Here is a 17,114-nt window from a genome sequence, read left to right on the forward strand (position 1 = left end):
AGGGCATGTTATCATAGATGCCAAAGACAACAGACAGGCTTACTTAAGGTAAAGATTGACCTTTGTTAAGGAAGCTACAGGCTGTGACTTCCAGCCATGGCCCACGTTAGTTAGGAATTTTTATGTTCACGCCATCCTATGTGTTTATTTTCAGTCTCCTGAGCTTGTCAGGTTTAACCTGTAGCCCTTTTTCCGTCCACATAAAGAATGTGTTTAATTTTCAGTCTGGTAGTCATATCTGCTTTCTTATTATCTTTGTAAACAAATGTTTGAGATACAATGTTGCTTTAGCCCCAGTCTAAAGGTTATCCTGCCCAGTTTTAATATTCCGAAGGTTTGAACAGTAAGACCTGCAAGGCAGTTCCCCTGGGATGGCAGCTCAAAGTCCATTTTCAAGTGCCTCTCTTTATATTATTTTTCATACCTTTAAAACAGCAAAAAATTTAATTACCTACTGTTTGATTGATTCAGCCCAAAGATTCCCATTGATAATTATCAACGGTTTTATTAAAATGTTTCATTTTTCTTTCTTACCTTTTCAATAGCTGTTAGCAATGGGACCAACAGTACGGATTAAAGGGGCGATGGAGTAAAACAAGAACTTCCAAAATGGTTCTGTGTCATCTCTGCGCCCCTCACATCAGAAGAGTAGCCCAGCTTACAGCTTTATTGCTCTAGGTGCTCTAGCCAGTTAGTCAATCACCAGGCCGCAAACACCAGCTGGTGAAGCCACACTCCCTCGCCTTCCGGCTCTACCCCTCCCCTGCCTCTCCCCTGTAGTCAGGGAGAATGTCAAGGGAGTGCGCAGGCGCACACTTTGCCCTCCTTTTTACTTCTACCAATGACTAGGCCTAAATCCGGGACCGCCTAGAAGGCGGGGCTGTGTCCCAGTCTGGCCAATGGCGCCCCGGGTCAAGGTTGAGGGCTGGGAGGTGCCTGCCAGCCGGTGGTGCAGGATTGTTCCATCGTGAGTGGTGGGCTACCTTGTGATTATGGAGGCAATGTTGGTGGAGGGGCTTGATAATGAGGAGGAGCAGCTGGTGAGAAGGCATCGCAAAGAGAAAAAGGAGTTGCAAGGTGAGGGGCAAGAGGGTACCTAGAAGTCGCCGGACCCAGGGAAGGGCGCTTAGCAGGCCGGTTCTGGGGAATCTTGAGAGGCTTCTAATCTGCGTCGTCTTGGACTTCCCTAAAGTAGCAAGTGGCCTCTTCCCTTCCGTCTCCCCTTCCCCGGCGGTCCCTTAATCTCCTGAGCCTTCAGTGGCTTCCTTTTCTCAGCTCCGCCGCGTTCCCCCTACCCTGCTCGGCAGCTCCAGTGCTGGTGTCTGAGAACACCTGCAAGCCAGCGTGCGGACCCAGACTGTTGCGCCTCCCTCCCCGGTCTCCCTTTCTTATTCCTGCCCCAGTTACCGACACTTGGCCGTAGTGGGTGCTGTTGAAAATACCTTACCTCAATTTTGAGGACTCAGAAGGGGTACTTGAAAGATTTAGACTTTAGTCATTTTTTTTTTCCTTCCACAGCAAACTCACCGTTCTGTTGAGATTTTTTTTGTTGGGGGGGCAGGGGAGTCTCAGCTTCATCTGGGCTCTTCTCCGTAATTATCTGATTGTTAATGTAATTACTCTTCTTCTTAATTACTTTTTGTATGCCATGTCCTCTTACCCATCCCCTTATTGTTCCTATTTCTCATTTGCTTTTAACATGTGGGTTTTTGAGTTAAAAATTTTGGTGGCTTTACAGCCAAAATTCAAGGTATGAAGAATGCTGTTCCCAAGAATGACAAAAAGAGGAGGAAGCAACTCACTGATGATGTTGCTAAGTTGGAAGCAGAAATGGAAAAGAAACAGAGAGAGGAACTGGAGCAATTGAAGCTGACTTCTAAGCAGAGTAAAGTATGTGAAATAATGTTTCTTTTTGCCTACAGTATTTGAAAGCAATTGTCCAATTCTGTTATACTGTTTACTATATAAAATCATAAAATTGGAGGGAAATGAAGTCAATCATGTTCATGGGTCACCTTTTGTGACCAGGTTTACATGGTAGTGTATTTTTTGTAAAGGAGGTCAGCAAAAAATGTACTCTTTAACTATTTACTTGCCCCAAGGATGAACAGAATGATAAAAGTGGACTAGAGGAAGCTTCACCAAATGAAAGGTGAAAGAACAGACTTTTAGTCCCAGAATTGCCATTAAATATAATTGTAACCTGGGTAACGTTATTTAAACTTCTTGAGCATAAATTTCTCTGTATAATATGATACAAATATTTCTGCTGTTTAAGGAAAGATTTTATGAGAATCAAAGGGGACAACGAATGTGAAATCATTTTTAAGTTATAAAAGTGCTTTATGAACAAGTTGTAATGAATGAAAATTTACTGATGTTTCTTGGGTAAATTGGAGCATACTGTCGTAATTTTAACTTATTTTATCATTGTAGCTAATATGTATTGTGTGCCAAGCACTATGTTTAACATATTATAAGCAGTATCTCATATAATTCTCATAATAACACACTATGAGGTGTTACCTATGAAGTAAGTGTAGGTAATCCCATTTTTTCAAGTGGGAAACAGACTCTGAGACATTAAGAACATTGTCCTGAATTCATAGCATCTATTAAGTGTCAAAGCCAGAGTTGTCTTAACTCCAGGATGTGAATATTGAATTCTGTTATAACTTTGTATAGTTTTATTGCTTGAGGTTTGGATGTCAAGGATCAGAGTCCATAACCTCACTCCATTTTGGTAGTTAGAAAAGTTCTTAAATGTCTATGCAAATTTTTTTCTACCATAATTAAGTTTTATTTTATTTGGTTCATCTTCAGTCTGCTGTTGGCAGGAAAAGCAGCTTGTTTGTACTGATTTACAATGGTTGTTATTTAACTTTATTAGCCAGTCATCAAGATCCTGCCCTTCTGTTCCCTTAACATATTTTATTTCCAAGTTACAAGGCTTGATGCTCCAGGTGTTTATTTGTATTGTCACAATCATGGTATTCCTGATTGTCTCCCCATCTTTTCTGTTAGTAAGATAGTTTTGTTTGTTCTCCCAGGCCTTTCAGTTTTGAGATTTCTTTCCTAGGTTTCCAAGACAAAACTGTTTGATTCTTAAGCTACATATTGTCTAACTGCTAAAATACAAACTCCCATTCTACTTTGAACTATTGTCTTTTTCATTAACTTAAGTTACGTTTCTTTCTGAACACTCCCTGAATTCTTATGTCATTGTATTCTCTTTTTTTCTCAGATACTTCTCTCTTATCTTGCCTATTATCAGTATGGCAGTTTGTAAAAACAGATTCCTCTGAAAAATATAAGTATACTAATTTCCCCAAAGTTGATACCCACTCTTTGAAATCTTAATCTCATTTTGATATTTTGATCATTTGAGCCATAGTCTTGATGAGTGCTGACTGTGTCTGTTATTAGAGGCCTCAATCTGTTTTATGTATGTGTCATACTAAAAAAATAGTTTATGTTTGCAGTAATAAAATACTAGTTAATAATCCTGATAGTTACAGGTCTAGCCTAGCATCTTTTTTTTCTTCAGCAAACATATGATCTTTGTTTAATGATTAAGATTGATTGTTAACATCTTAATGATAATTGTGAGTTACATTTTATCTATACTTAACAGTTTGTAGATGGGAAAGGATAGAAAAACCTCAACTTGTTACTAGGGTCCAGAGTAGTGCTTATTAGGTTCTGGCTAATTGTGTTGGAGAAAAACCTCTGCTGCCACATTTAGAGAATGGAAGGATGAAGTGCTGACTGAATTGGCACTTAAAAGAAGTGTTTAGATTGATGGAGTAGGCATGCTAAGAAGGAAGGAAAGTTTGCAATGATGAGCAGTATCTTTGAAGAGCTATAAGGAAACTTGTTGGGAATTTGACAAATTCTCCCTTATAAATAGAGAAAGAAGACAAAACCATACTAATATTTATCTAGTGCTGTTACTCAAATTTGAATTGTAGGATTACACACGTTTGTGATTTTCAAGAATAATGTAATAATCTAATACTTTGAATAATCACAAAGTATTTTTCATTAACTAGTTAATGCTTTCTCTTTTCTTCAGATAGAGTCTGTTGCTGTTAACATTTCAAACTTGGTTCTTGAGAATCAGCTGCCTCGGATATCAAAAGCACAAAAGAGACGGGTATGAAAATCATGTCACCAAGTATTTAAGTTAGTGTTGTGTGCTCAGGACTACCTTAGGTATTATATAGGAGGTAGTAGGAAAAAAAATTAATGGACCTGAACCAACACTGTCAAAGGACCTGAACCAACACTGTCAAAGGACCTGAACTAACATTTATGAAGCACTTGCGATGTGCCAGATACTAGTCTAAGCTTATATATTATATAACATCTCATTTAGTCCTGACAATAATCCTATGAAGTAGGATTTCTTATCCCTATTTTATTTTATTTCATTTCATTTTATTTTTTAAGACAGGGAATACTTTATTCAAACCCATCAGAGAAATGGACGGGTTGGGTCTGTAACAAAGCGTCATGTTTTAAAGCATAGGCCAATAATTGTATATGAGAGTATGTACTGCTACATACAAATTAACTGATCAGACCACAGCTTTTCAATGTTTAAAACAGAATAAGCTTCCCTATAAAAGCAACACCTTTGTGACATGTTAACTTTAGTATTCCTCTCCTTTTTCCTTACCCTCTCCTTTAACAGAATCCTCACCAACCTCCTCGTGATCTTTCTCAAGGGCAACGATGTCCTAATGGGCCTCAGAAAACTCCCCTTCCTCCATGCCCTCACCCACGTACCAGTGAACAAAGGCACGTTTGGCATTCATCATGTCAAACTTGTGGTCCAGGCACGCCCAGGCCTCAGCAATAGCTGTGGTGTTGCTCAGCATGCACACAGCTTCCTGTACTTTGGCCAGATCTTCACCAAGTACCATAGTGGGAGGCTGGTAATTAATGCCAACTTTGGAGCCAGTGGGGCACCAGTCCACAACTGGATGGTATGCTTGGTCTTGATGGTGGCAATGGCGGCATTGACATCTTTGGGAACCACATCACAATAGGCAGCAACGGTCACATTTCACCATCTGGTTGGCTGGCTCAAAGCACGCATTGGGGATCTCTGCTACAGACAGCTGCTCATGGTAGGCTTTCTCAGCAGAGATGACAGGGGCATATGTGGCCAGAGGGAAGTGGATGTCGGGGATAGGGCATCCAAGTTGGTCTGGAATTCGGTCAGGTCAGCATTCAGTGCTCCATGAAATCTGAAGGTAGCAGTGATAGAGGACACAATTTGACCTATCTGCCTGTTCAGGTTAGTATAAGTTGGGCGCTCAGTATCAAGGTTTCTGCAACAGATGTCATAGATGGCCTCATTGTCAAGCATGAAGGCACAATCAGAGTGCCAGGGTGGTGTGGGTGGTGAGGATGGACTTGTAGGGCTCAACTACAGTTGTGGAAACCTGTAAATGGGTAAATGGAGAACTCCAGCTTGGATTTCTTCCCATAATCAACAGAGAGATGTTCCATCAGCAGGGAGGTGAACCGAGAAACAGTTCCTCTGCCAAAGCTGTGGAAAACTAGGAAGTCCTGAAGACCTGTGCACTGGTCGGCCAGTGTCCGAATTTGGTCCACGACAAGGTCAATGATCTTGCCAATAGTGTAGTGCCCCCAGGCATAGTTATTGGCAGCATCATCCTCACCTGTGATGAGCTGCTTGGGGTAGAAGAGCTGGTGGTAGGTACCAGTGTGAATTTCATCAATGACTGGGCTCCAGGTCTAAAACATTGCCCTGGGCACATGCTTGCCAGCACCTGTCTCACTGAAGAAGGTGTTGAAGAAGTCATCTCCTCCAGTGGTCTTGTTACTTGGCATCTTGACATTGGGTTGGATGCCATGTTCAGGCAGTAGAGCTCCCAGCAGGCATTGCCGATCTGGACACCAGCCTGGCCAAAGTGGATGGAGATGGACTCAAGCATGGTTGCTACTTTGCAGCTGCCAGGCCGATGGCTGAGAGGAAGAGATTGTTGCTTCTTATAGCGCGACTCTTAGGTGGTCGATGTAAGAGAACCTGCCTCTTATCCCCATTTTATAGAGAAGAAAAAAGCCTAAGGCAATATGAAATAGCATATTCAATTTTCTGTTCTCATAGAAGGGTGGGGCTAGGTAAGGGGTGTGCGTAGGATTTTTTTTTTACAAATATATTATCCCAGACTTAATCAGAATCTTCAGAGTGTGGGCCAAGATGATTCTGATGCACAACTTTGGTTTAAAACTATAGTAATAAGTGGTGAAACAAGGATTTGAACCTAGAAGTTGAGCAAGATATATAGCTGTCTAAAATTCTCAGAGAATTATGTAGATACCTATGTAATGGTTAATTATGAAGAAAATTCAAAGAATTTTTTTTTTTTTTTTTTAAATTGGAACTGTTGATGAAAGAAATTTCAAACGTGAAGAAAGTTTTAAAGAGTTTATTTTGAGCCAAGGTTTTGGGGCTAGTGTTGGGAGCAAAAATAATTAGAGGATTGAGGTAGTGCTCCTGGGAATAACAGTTTTGCAGTTTATAGATTAGAATGAAAGGAGAAGACATAAAGTTACATGAAATCAATTGGTGGCAGATTAAGGAGGTGGGAGAAAATAAAGCGGAAAATCTCTAGGACTGGATAGAAAGTGAAATGGAGAGATAACATGTTTCTTTTATAGTGATGGTTGCAGGATAGTTAACATTTAACATAGTTTACAGAGGTATGGGGGTAAAAGGTAAAAATGAGGAATGTTGGGGTTGTCTTGCCCATACCGTGGTGTTTATCTTTGGAGGTTCATAGATCAATTTTAAGTATATTATTGTAGATGCACAGAAACAGTGGATAGGGCTTATTCAAGGTAGAAATTAATCTATCATATAGGCCTTAGGTCATGAGTTCCCACCATAACTTGCTCAGTTAGGAATTTCTTAAGATGAAAATGTCCCATGTGGTTATTTTCAGTTTTTGAGCGTGTCAGGCTTGTCATGATAGCCTCTGTTTGTTTATAGAAGGAAAAGTTAATTGGACTAAGTGTTAAATACTTTGTTGGAAAATTAAGGAAATACAGTATTTTAGATAGGATATTTGAAGTAGGAGAAATACTATGGACAAAAATGTGGGAAGAACAAAATTTCAATGTTCTTTGAAATTTTGCATTATCAAAGAACAGTAAGGAAACTGACATTGGCATTAGTGAGTTCATGATATGAAAATTATGGGAATGATACTAGATAGGTAAGGCTTTTTCACTTTGAAAAAAAATAGATGTTTAAATCCAATCTTTTTAGTTCCAAATATTGTTTTACTAACATTTGATGTTTTCTAGGATTTAAGTTTATTTCTAAGCTAGCTTTGAATCTTATAATTTAGTATATGATTTAATAGAGCACGGACTTTGGCATCAGACAGATGGTGTTTTAATCCCACTTACTTTGTGACTTTAGGTAAAATTCTTAACCTTTTAAAGCCTTGTTTTCACATGTATAAATGGGGAAAAATAATACTTCATAGAGTTATTGTGAATACTAAGTAATATACTGTTTCCAAAGCTCTAATTCCAGGCCTGGAGAACTACTGGGTTAACAGGTAATGGTATCGTTTATCATATTAACTACTGCATAATATGCTTCTTAAAAAAATTCAGCCTAAAACCAGTATCTTTGTTTGTTTGAAAGTTGATTAAATTCAAATTAGCAAACATTATTATGTATTTTTGTGATAGTCTTATGATTGTCATCTTGCTTCTATAGATCAAAAACAAAGGGCAGAATTTTTGCGTGGCATTAGCATAACACAATATTGGAATTCCCTCTACTTAGTAATCGATGTATTTTAGAGTAGCCTATTTAATTCTGGGAAACATGAGGATACAACTCCTTCCTGTCTTTATAAAAACTTTTTCATCCCACCCAGACCCTTAGGCAACAAAACAAACAAAAACAAATTACACTTCCTTATCTTTCTCAAACATTTTGTAATTTTTTTCCTAAAATACTGCATAGCTGAAATATGCAGGGTATAGCTTTTTTGGCTATACCCTCGACACTTATATCATCTTTTATAGTTAACTTCTTTAGCACTTGGCAGAGAAAATACCCTAAAACAAATGCCCTAAGTTTCTTTTGCTTTCTTATATTAGTAGGATTGTGAAACAGAAAACATAAAAGCTTATGGTACATAAGAAAATGGAACCTGAAAATAGGGTGGGTAATTGGGTATTAGACTTATTTCAAACCTCTTTTTTCTTTTTCTTTTTTTCTTTTTGGCCAAAGGCATCAATGATTGAAAAGCTAATTAACTAATGGTGTTTATCTTTGGGAGAGATACAACTCTGGTAGAAAAACATGATAAAACTTTATGAAGATTTATTGTTGGAATGTTATAGAGCAAATCTCTTGTTTTTAATCTAGAAAAGCATAGGGAATATTTATTTAATTCAAAGAACTTCAATAAAAGATCTAAGTTCCATTAATACGAAATTTGAGAGGTGGAATGAGATCTAGTTCAGTTGCTTTTTTCTGTAAATGAGAAAACTGAGACCCAAGTTGTCTCAATGGCATGCTGAAAGTTTGATACAAACCCAGGACTAGTAAGTACCCAGTTCTTAAGGTTCCTCTTTAGAGTTTTTTTTTGCTGTCTTACTATATTAACACGATTCTAGTTTTACTGACGATATATTTATGAGTTACATGCTATTTTTATCTTTTACACGTTTTCTTTAGATTTTACTGGCCCCATTCTGTCTCCAGCACTAGGGCTTTGGAAACCAAAGTGCCTAGTGCCATTAGCAAACTATACTGTTGACATAAGAAATGTCCAAATCTGTAGAGAAGTTTTATAAGAATTTATTTGAGCTAAACTGAGGACATATGCCAGGGAACAAGATCTCAAATTCTTCAGAGAATAAGTTTGCAGTTTCTATTACGCGTGTGAGATGAAGGAGGGAAGGAACATGAAGAAAAATTACGTGAAGGTGGGAGGAATCAGGATTACAGGATAGTAGGATTATTTGCTCTCTTGAGGGTGGTCATTGCATTAGCTGGAGGGCTATGAAAGGGGACATTTCAAAGGTGTGTTAACCTAGATGCACAGAAACAATGGATAAGTCTTCTAAAGCAGTTTATGCTTGGGGCTTGATTACTCACCAAGACCTGCCCAGTTAGGAACTTAGGATCAGATCACCCTATGAGGTTATATTCCATAGAATTGCTTTTTCATTTACAATACGTTGTTGGGAAAAGAATCCAGTGGATATCCCACCTAGTGCCCTGGAAAAGAAATTGCCTTGTAATATTGAAGCAGAGCATAAGGAGAAAAAAATGAAGTGACTGGATTAGTATTTTAGAGGCTCCACAGTGGTTTTGCAGGTAGTATAAAGTTCTACTCTTCCAGTAACTAGTACATGACATCGTTAAGTCCAGCTCCCATCTGCTCCCACTTTTATTCTGATTCAGGTGCCTGGATAGAAATATAGCTCTGTGGTGTTGTCTTTGGCCCCTGCTGTGCTCTACCCAGCTATGTTGCCTTTGGAAATCTTTCTGTGTGCAGTTTCCTCAGAAGAAGAGGATGAGGGGTTTTGGATTAGATGATATCTAAGGTGCTTATTTTCCCTCTCCCCTCTCAAAATGTTTTTTTAGTCTTTTATAAAGTAATAGTATCACCATGTGTTTTAAGGTTTTATGCTGCTGTGATCTACAGTTGTAGGTATTCACTGAGATAAATTTATGCATGTTACTTCTGGAATGGTTGGAATTCGGAGACAAAACTTAAATAGGTTTATGTTTTATTAGGGAGAAAATAGTTTTTGGTTCAGGTAATTCAGTTTCTGGTTTAGGTCACTTGAGGTGAATCTAGCATGTCACTTAACAGGCATTAAGTTAAATTGGAATTTGCCTTTCCATTCGCTGCTTCTTCCCCAAACAGTTAGAGATAAGGACATGAAAATTTTTACCTTTTCCTAGGTGTACCCTGTAATTTGCTATCAATATGAAAATTTGTAGAATTTAGTTTAATTATTTTTATTCTCTTAAATTAAAAAGCATTTCCCTGTGTGAGTATACAAGTAAAACACACAGTGGAAAATTAGACAGTTGCAGAAAAGTACAATGTGCACACACAGCCATATAAAACTTATTTTGTAATCCTACCATCCAGAGAAAAGTACTATAAGTATTTTGTGTTGTTCTAGTGTTGTTTTTTTTTAATTAAAAAAACTATGTATGCTTAGACTTAATGTATATTAACTACAGATACTCCTCAATTTATGAACGGGTTAAGTTCTGATACACCCATCATAAGTTGCAAATATCATTTAAGTTGAAAATGCATTTAATTCACCAAATCTATTGAACATTGTAGCTTAGCCTAACTTACCTGAAACGTGCTCAGATCACTTACATTTACCTACAGTTGGGCAAAATCATTTAACACAGTGAATACACTGTAGAATATTAGTTGTTTACCTTTGTGATCACATGGCTGACTGGGAGCTGTGGCTCACTGCTGCTGCCCAGCATCATGAGAGCTGTATCTTACTGCATATTGCTAACCTGAGAAAAGATCAAAATAGAAAATTTGAAGTAAGGTTTCCATTGAATGTATGACGTGTATGTTTTCACACTATTGTAAAGTTGAAAAATTATAAGTCGTACCATCGAAAGTTGGGGACCGTTTTTATGTACTTGTCTTTTTGCCCCCAAACTCACCTCTTGACAGTTTTCTCTGGTAATGTGTTCATTTATGAAACAGTGCTTCTGGCTTTTGATCCTTGCTAGTCCAACTGTCAGGATTTTTTTTCTCTTCTCCAACCTTCTCACTCTACTTCCTATCCATTCTTCATGTCACAAATCTCTTACTGACCTCTCCCCGCCTCATCCTTGCATATGTTTTATGGGAAGATATCTTACAACATTTGAATAAGGAAAGCAAGTTGCAGAATGTAATGTATACTATTTTTGTTAAAAACTTTTTATACATTTTCTGTGAGTGCATCTATATTTATTAAAATGCATAGAGGAAAAATTGAGAAGGATATACAGCAGACCTCCAGAGCAGGCACTGGTCCTTAAGGAGAACTTTATGTGTAATATTTTAATTTTTATGAAGAATATTTTTCTCTGTTACATTAATAAAATGTGTATGCTTGTGTTTACACATACATTTTTTAAAAGCCAGATAAATAGAGTTCCTGTACCCTTCTAAAGGCTTTAGCATGTTAATGCCTCACTGATTGAGTGGCAAGTTAAAAAGCTTGCTGTAGCCTGGACTTAAATATAATGATATGCTTTAAGGCCTAGGATAAGTCAGTCTTAATACAGTACATTGTAATCAGTAAGTAAAGCTTTAGGAAACTTGGCAGGTAGTTTTTAAATTTTTCAAAGAAAAATTTGAGAGCTTTTGTCTAGGTGCAGAGCTAGGTGCTGGGAACATACAGATGAGAAAGATAGTTTGCCTCTAAAGGATTTCACAGTACAGAACATTCTACAAGTGATGAGATCATCAATATGATTTTGGAGAAGGGAGAAAAATGGCAACAAATGTAAATTAGTCCTAATTATTATGAATTAATTTTCCTACATTCTCTTAGGACAAAAAAGCTGCATTAGAAAAGGAGCGGAAAGAAAGGATAGCTGAAGCTGAAATTGAGAACCTATCTGGAGCTAGACATGTAGAAAGTGAAAAACTTGCTGAAATATTGGCAGCTAGACAGTTGGAAATTAAACAGATTCCATCTGATGGCCACTGTATGTATAGAGCCATTGAAGATCAACTGAAAGAACAGGAATGCCCTCTGACTGTGGCTGCCTTAAGAAGTCAGACTGCTGAATATATGCAAAGCCATGTGGAAGAATTTCTGCCATTTTTAACAAACCCTAAAACAGGAGATATGTATACTTCAGGTAATTTAGTTTTCTTTACTATGTCTTGTTGCAGTTGTGGTTGTTATTGTTAAATAAAGTGCTTCTTGGGACTGAGAATGAAAAACTCGCTAGTCCTTATGGGGAAAAATATCTCAAAATTTAGGCAGAATTATTTTCTATAATTTTAATAGATACTTGTACATTTTGCTTTATTAAGATCTTTTAAGTACTCAACCATTTTATAGTTAAACTATATTAATCATTTTATATAAGATACTGATGCAAATAACATGAATGCTTCCAAAATAACAAGTGGAAGCACTACATATCTGATGCTATCTCTGGGAAAGGAGTTTCAACTCATTTGTACTTCCCCCTGATTCTTTTTTCACATTTCTTTCTTTCTTTTTTTTTTTTTTTTAAAGATTTTATTGGGGAAGGGGAACAGGACTTTATTGGGGAACAATGTGTACTTCCAGGCCTTTTTTCCAAGTCAAGTTGTTGTTCTTTCAATCTTAGTTGTGGAGGGTGACGTTCAGCTTCAAGTTGTTATCCTTTCAGTCTTAGTTGTGGAGGGCGCAGCTCAGCTCCAGGTCCAGTTGCCGTTGCAGGGGGCACAGCCCACCATCCCTTGCGGGAGTCGAACCGGCAGCCTTGTGGTTGAGAGGACGCACTCCAACCAACTGAGCCATCCGGGAGCTCAGCGGCAGCTCAGCTCAAGGTGCCGTGTTCAATTTTAGTTGCAGGGGGCGCTGCCCACCATCCCTTGCGGGACTCGAGGAGTTGAACTGGCAACCTTGTGGTTGAGAGCCCACTGGCCCATGTGGGAATTGAACCGGCAGCCTTTGGAGTTAGGAGCATGGAGCTCTAACCGCCTGAGCCACTGGCCGGCCCTCACATTTCTTATGTTATTATAGGGGACCCGATTTTATAGAGGCTACGTTTTTATTTTTTTGGTACACTCTTTTGGATGCAGATTTAGGCTTTAAAATACGTGTCAAGATAGTGAATAAGGTGACAGTTTTGGGGGTGGTCATTGCTTGGGATAAAAAGAGGGAAGTAGGCTTGTTACGTAGTTAGGTCTGTGGGCCTCAGGCTGAGGGAGGGAAGCAGAAATGTATTGCTTTGCTCTTGGATGGTAAGATGATAGAAAATTGGAGTGAGTTAAGTTTGGATCTGGGAATTGGATTGAATTCTGGAGAGTACAGGTAAAGAAGGAGAAAATTCGTATCTTGACCAGTTTAATCAGGAACGTGGGAGCAATAGAAGGGATCTTATAACGAGTTAAGAAAATTACTAAGTGCTATATTTTGTTTATTTTTTACAGAAGAGTTTGGAAAGTACTGTGATGATATTATAAACACAGCTGCATGGGGAGGTCAGCTTGAGGTAAGTTTGTAGTTCATAGTGATTGTGGATTGTTAAATTATTTCTAAATCCCATCTTTAGTATTCAGATGATCCAAATTTCTCTTTGAAGATTCCTTTTCTTTGTATATTTGCTAGCTTTTTACTGACAAAGCATTGAAGTAGTAGGGGGTTAACATTCTTAGGCCTTTAGGTATGCACCTTCAGGAAGTGAAGCACTATTTCATTTTAAACAGCCCAGTGTTTGATCTGTGGGTTGGTGAGGATAGTTTTGGATCTGTGTAAGTGTTTCCATTTGTGATGCTGGTATTGGCAATATATTTGTTCTTTTTGGACTTAATGAAGGTTACGATTTTACTCAAGTACAGTTAATATTGACCTTAGTTGCTCAGCTGATGAAAGTCAGTATTGGAAAAATAACATTAATTACATCAGAAATAGAAAACAATATTTTATGTCAAATTACAGATCAAATCTACCACACACATCTTTTAGAATTGTGTCTTGAATTCCTAGTTGATAATGACTGACTGACTTGAAAGCAGTATTGGTGCATTAAAATTCATATGTAAGGAAACTGTGTGTTTAGTCACTTGTAGAGAGTTAATCAGGATTTTTTTTTAGCTCTAATTGTTTGATGTGCTTTCTTAACTTTATTTCATTAAAATGAAATAAAACATTTAAGAGGTCCAAGTGGTGATGAGGCAGCTTGGGTTATTAGAAACTCAGGAGATAAGAGGGAAAGTCTTGGGTTTGGGTCCTAGCTTTTCCTTTCACTTCTCAGTTTTGTGACCTGAGCTCGAATTTCCTAATTATAGAATAGGAATTTTAAAACCCCTGTGTGTACTGGGTAGGTCGTTTGTGGACACTAAATAAGGCAGAGAGTATATGCATAAAAGTTTGTAAGCTAAAGTAAGTACCAGATGGATGAATCTAGCACTCTTAATATTGTATATTGATTAATCATCTTGAATAGTTTGTGGATTTGAGTATTTTACTTTAAAATTGAAGATATGACATGAATGCTTCTTCAAAATTTTTCTGAGCAGTGCTATATTTGTACCTCTTGCTGAGCCGCTGGAGGGAACTGCTTATTCATTTTGTGTGCCTCTCCTGGGTCTCTGAAACTCAGGAAGTTTTCATAGTAGCTTTATGATACATTTGGAGTAAAGATGCTTGAACTTTGTTATGAGGATCACAAGTTAAAATGAGTATTAGAGACCTAAGTGACTCTTAAAAAAAAAAAAAAAAAACCCTTTAGAAAAATCCCTTGAAGGACATTTCTTATAAATTGTTCATCTCTGAATCCATATGAAATAAGAGTTGCTGTTTTCATAATGGGGTAAATTTAAATTATTAAAGAGAAAATCTTTAAATGATTTCTGAAGACTTAGAAGGAATGTTAAGATTTCCAGTTTCCTTTGCACCCTACATTCCAAGCTAGCTTTTAAAAAATGTTTTTGTAGGTACGAGAAAAAAGTGCCTCAAAGGTATATTTTTATGAGATAGAGTGTGGGATTAAGTTTGCCACCACAAAACATAGAACCTTTTTCATATTCCTGAAGTAATTTCTTACATTCGTTTAAAGCTTCCTAAAAGGACCATACTTTAAGACAGAATCGTCTTCTAATGGGGTCAATACATAGATCTGGGCACTATGATTAAAGACTGTTAAATGATTCATTTGTTTATGAACTTCCTCCGTTCACTCATTTTATTTCTTTGTGTTTGACTTTAGGCAGGCCTCTTAAACTTTCCCTGCTTCAGATTCTAGATCTTTAAAATAAGTATAACAGTAGTACCTATCCCATAAGGTTATGTGAGGATTGCATGCATTAATAACTATTATTCATCTGGCTTTAAGCTCTAACTTTATATTGTATGGTGTGAAAGTACTTCAACTTGTATGTTAATCGGATGGAAATTCCATGAAAGGATAGTGCAGTTCATATGCATAACTCATTCTATTTGTGCCTTGAAAATTAGAGAGTAGTGGCTGTCAATACTAGTTGTACATTAGAATCATCTGAAAAGCTTAAAAATACAAAAAAATAAACCTCCTATTCTGCCCTGTTCCCTCTCTTTCCCCCTCTCCCTCCAAAATTGTAATTGATTTGGTCTGATGCCCGAACAGTGGTTTTTAAAAAACTTTTTATTATGGAAATTTTCATTTATATTCAAAAGTGCAGAGACTAGTATAATGAACCCAATATCCATCCCCTCACTTTATTAACTATTGATATTTCTAAGAAGCTGTTGTGTAGCTAGGGCTTGAAATTTCTGCATTTGATTTAATAAATATTTATTTGTTAATTCAACAGATATGTATTAAGTGCCTACTATGTGCCAGGCTCTCAAGAATAGAGCGGATCCCTGCTCTGACTGATTGCACTATTCATGCATGCGTATCTTAGTAGTTTATTATTTCAATAAGATTTACATTTTTTTAATAATGCATTTTCTTTTCTATAGCTAAGAGCCCTGTCTCATATTTTACAAACACCGATAGAGATAATACAGGCAGATTCTCCTCCTATTGTAGTTGGCGAAGAATATCCCCAAAAACCATTAATACTTGTGTAAGTACCTAGAAATGTCTACCGTTATATTTTTCATAATTAAGACAAAAAGAATTACTAAAAGATTTTAGGTTGTGTTGTTGATTAATCAAAAAAAAGAATATTGTCAGTGGAATTAATTAGGCTTATTTTATGTTAAAGGCAATTGTAAAATCAGAAAGCATTGTCAAAATATGTGATTTACATAGTTGTTTAAATCTGGTGATTTATTCTTGCGTATGTTAAGAATAGAGTCATTTCTAAAGGTTAGAAATTTTAGGATTAGTTTGCATATTGACATTAATAATTATAAAAGTTTCAACAAGTGAAAAGGCTGAAATATATTCACATGCCTGATTATTCCTTAGAGATTTTTTTCTTCATATTGTAAAAGTATTTTATGTGATTGAGAAATCTCTGAAACACAGCATGGAGAGTTTGCGACTGGCTTTAGTGTTCATTAGCTAAACCTACTAAGGTGGTCATTAATGGCTTGGATTTAGGTAAAAATTTAAGCTTATTGAGCACTCAGTATTTCAATCTTTTTTCCCTGCAGTGATTGTGTTTTACTTAAACTCAACAGACAGGTTTACAGATCTTACTGACTGCTACTGCTTTTCACATGGTGTTGAACTTTTAAGTAATATGCCAATGTAGTTTATTGAATGATACCTCTGTGGAGTGATTCATTCAGAGTTCTTGGTTTTATATACATAAGTGTTTATAAACATTCATCAAAACTACTCATTTCTTTTTTTTTTATTTCAGATATATGAGACATGCATATGGTTTAGGAGAACATTACAATTCTGTTACATGGTTGGTGAACAGAGCTACTGAAAATTGCAGCTAGTTTACAAAATGTTGCACAACTATGTTTTAGTACAGAATGCCGATATGAGTATTCATACCAAGTGCTGGATTGTTCTAAATGTTACTGAAAAACACAGCTATTTTAATCAGGTTTTATAGCAAAGCTGCTAACAGGCTTTTAAAAAAATATGTCAGAGATAAACTTTAACCAGTGTCCCCTAAGTGATATTTTAAAAACACAAGTCCATTATGGAGAACATCATTTATAGACCAAGATGCAACCCTATTTGCTGATGTTTTTATTAATATAGGATCTCCCGAACATTCTGTTGAAATAAATCTTAAGTGTTTTACCGAAAGCTTTCAGTAATCATTTTAATGTAATTTTTCTTGAAGAAATGAAGTGACTCAATCTCTTTATCATTGCAGTAATGTGGTGATGGTGATAATCACATTTAATACTTATGAATGAACTTTATTGCAGTAACTTTGGTATTG

At 36.9% G+C, this 17,114-nt stretch overlaps 1 protein-coding gene and 1 pseudogene across 1 annotated transcript; one reads left to right on the plus strand and one right to left on the minus strand.

The window, feature by feature from the left end:
• The first annotated feature begins 917 nt into the window (after window positions 1-917).
• Window positions 918-16,841, plus strand: OTUD6B (OTU deubiquitinase 6B). The gene is made up of 7 exons (XM_033125822.1): window positions 918-1,077; window positions 1,739-1,890; window positions 4,076-4,156; window positions 11,605-11,917; window positions 13,206-13,267; window positions 15,718-15,824; window positions 16,572-16,841. Exons 1-7 carry the CDS (start codon window positions 993-995, stop codon window positions 16,654-16,656), a joined length of 885 nt encoding a protein of 294 aa, XP_032981713.1. The 5' UTR covers window positions 918-992; the 3' UTR covers window positions 16,657-16,841.
• On the minus strand, window positions 4,180-8,106 carry LOC117033646 (tubulin alpha-1A chain-like; annotated as a pseudogene).
• Window positions 16,842-17,114: the final 273 nt, after the last annotated feature.

Source organism: Rhinolophus ferrumequinum, chromosome 14 (genome assembly GCF_004115265.2).
Source record: "Rhinolophus ferrumequinum isolate MPI-CBG mRhiFer1 chromosome 14, mRhiFer1_v1.p, whole genome shotgun sequence".
Classification (NCBI taxonomy): Eukaryota; Metazoa; Chordata; class Mammalia; order Chiroptera; family Rhinolophidae; genus Rhinolophus; species Rhinolophus ferrumequinum.

What these genes read in the sequence shown, in the direction of transcription:
- OTUD6B (XM_033125822.1), top strand. Translation starts at nt 993, where the DNA reads ATGGAGGCAATGTTGGTGGAGGGGCTTGATAATGAGGAGGAGCAGCTG. An exon ending in AGGAGATATGTATACTTCAG is followed by an intron (nt 11,918 to 13,205) that starts GTAATTTAGTTT and finishes TATTTTTTACAG; the next exon opens with AAGAGTTTGGAAAGTACTGT. An exon ending in CAAAAACCATTAATACTTGT is followed by an intron (nt 15,825 to 16,571) that starts GTAAGTACCTAG and finishes TTTTTATTTCAG; the next exon opens with ATATATGAGACATGCATATG.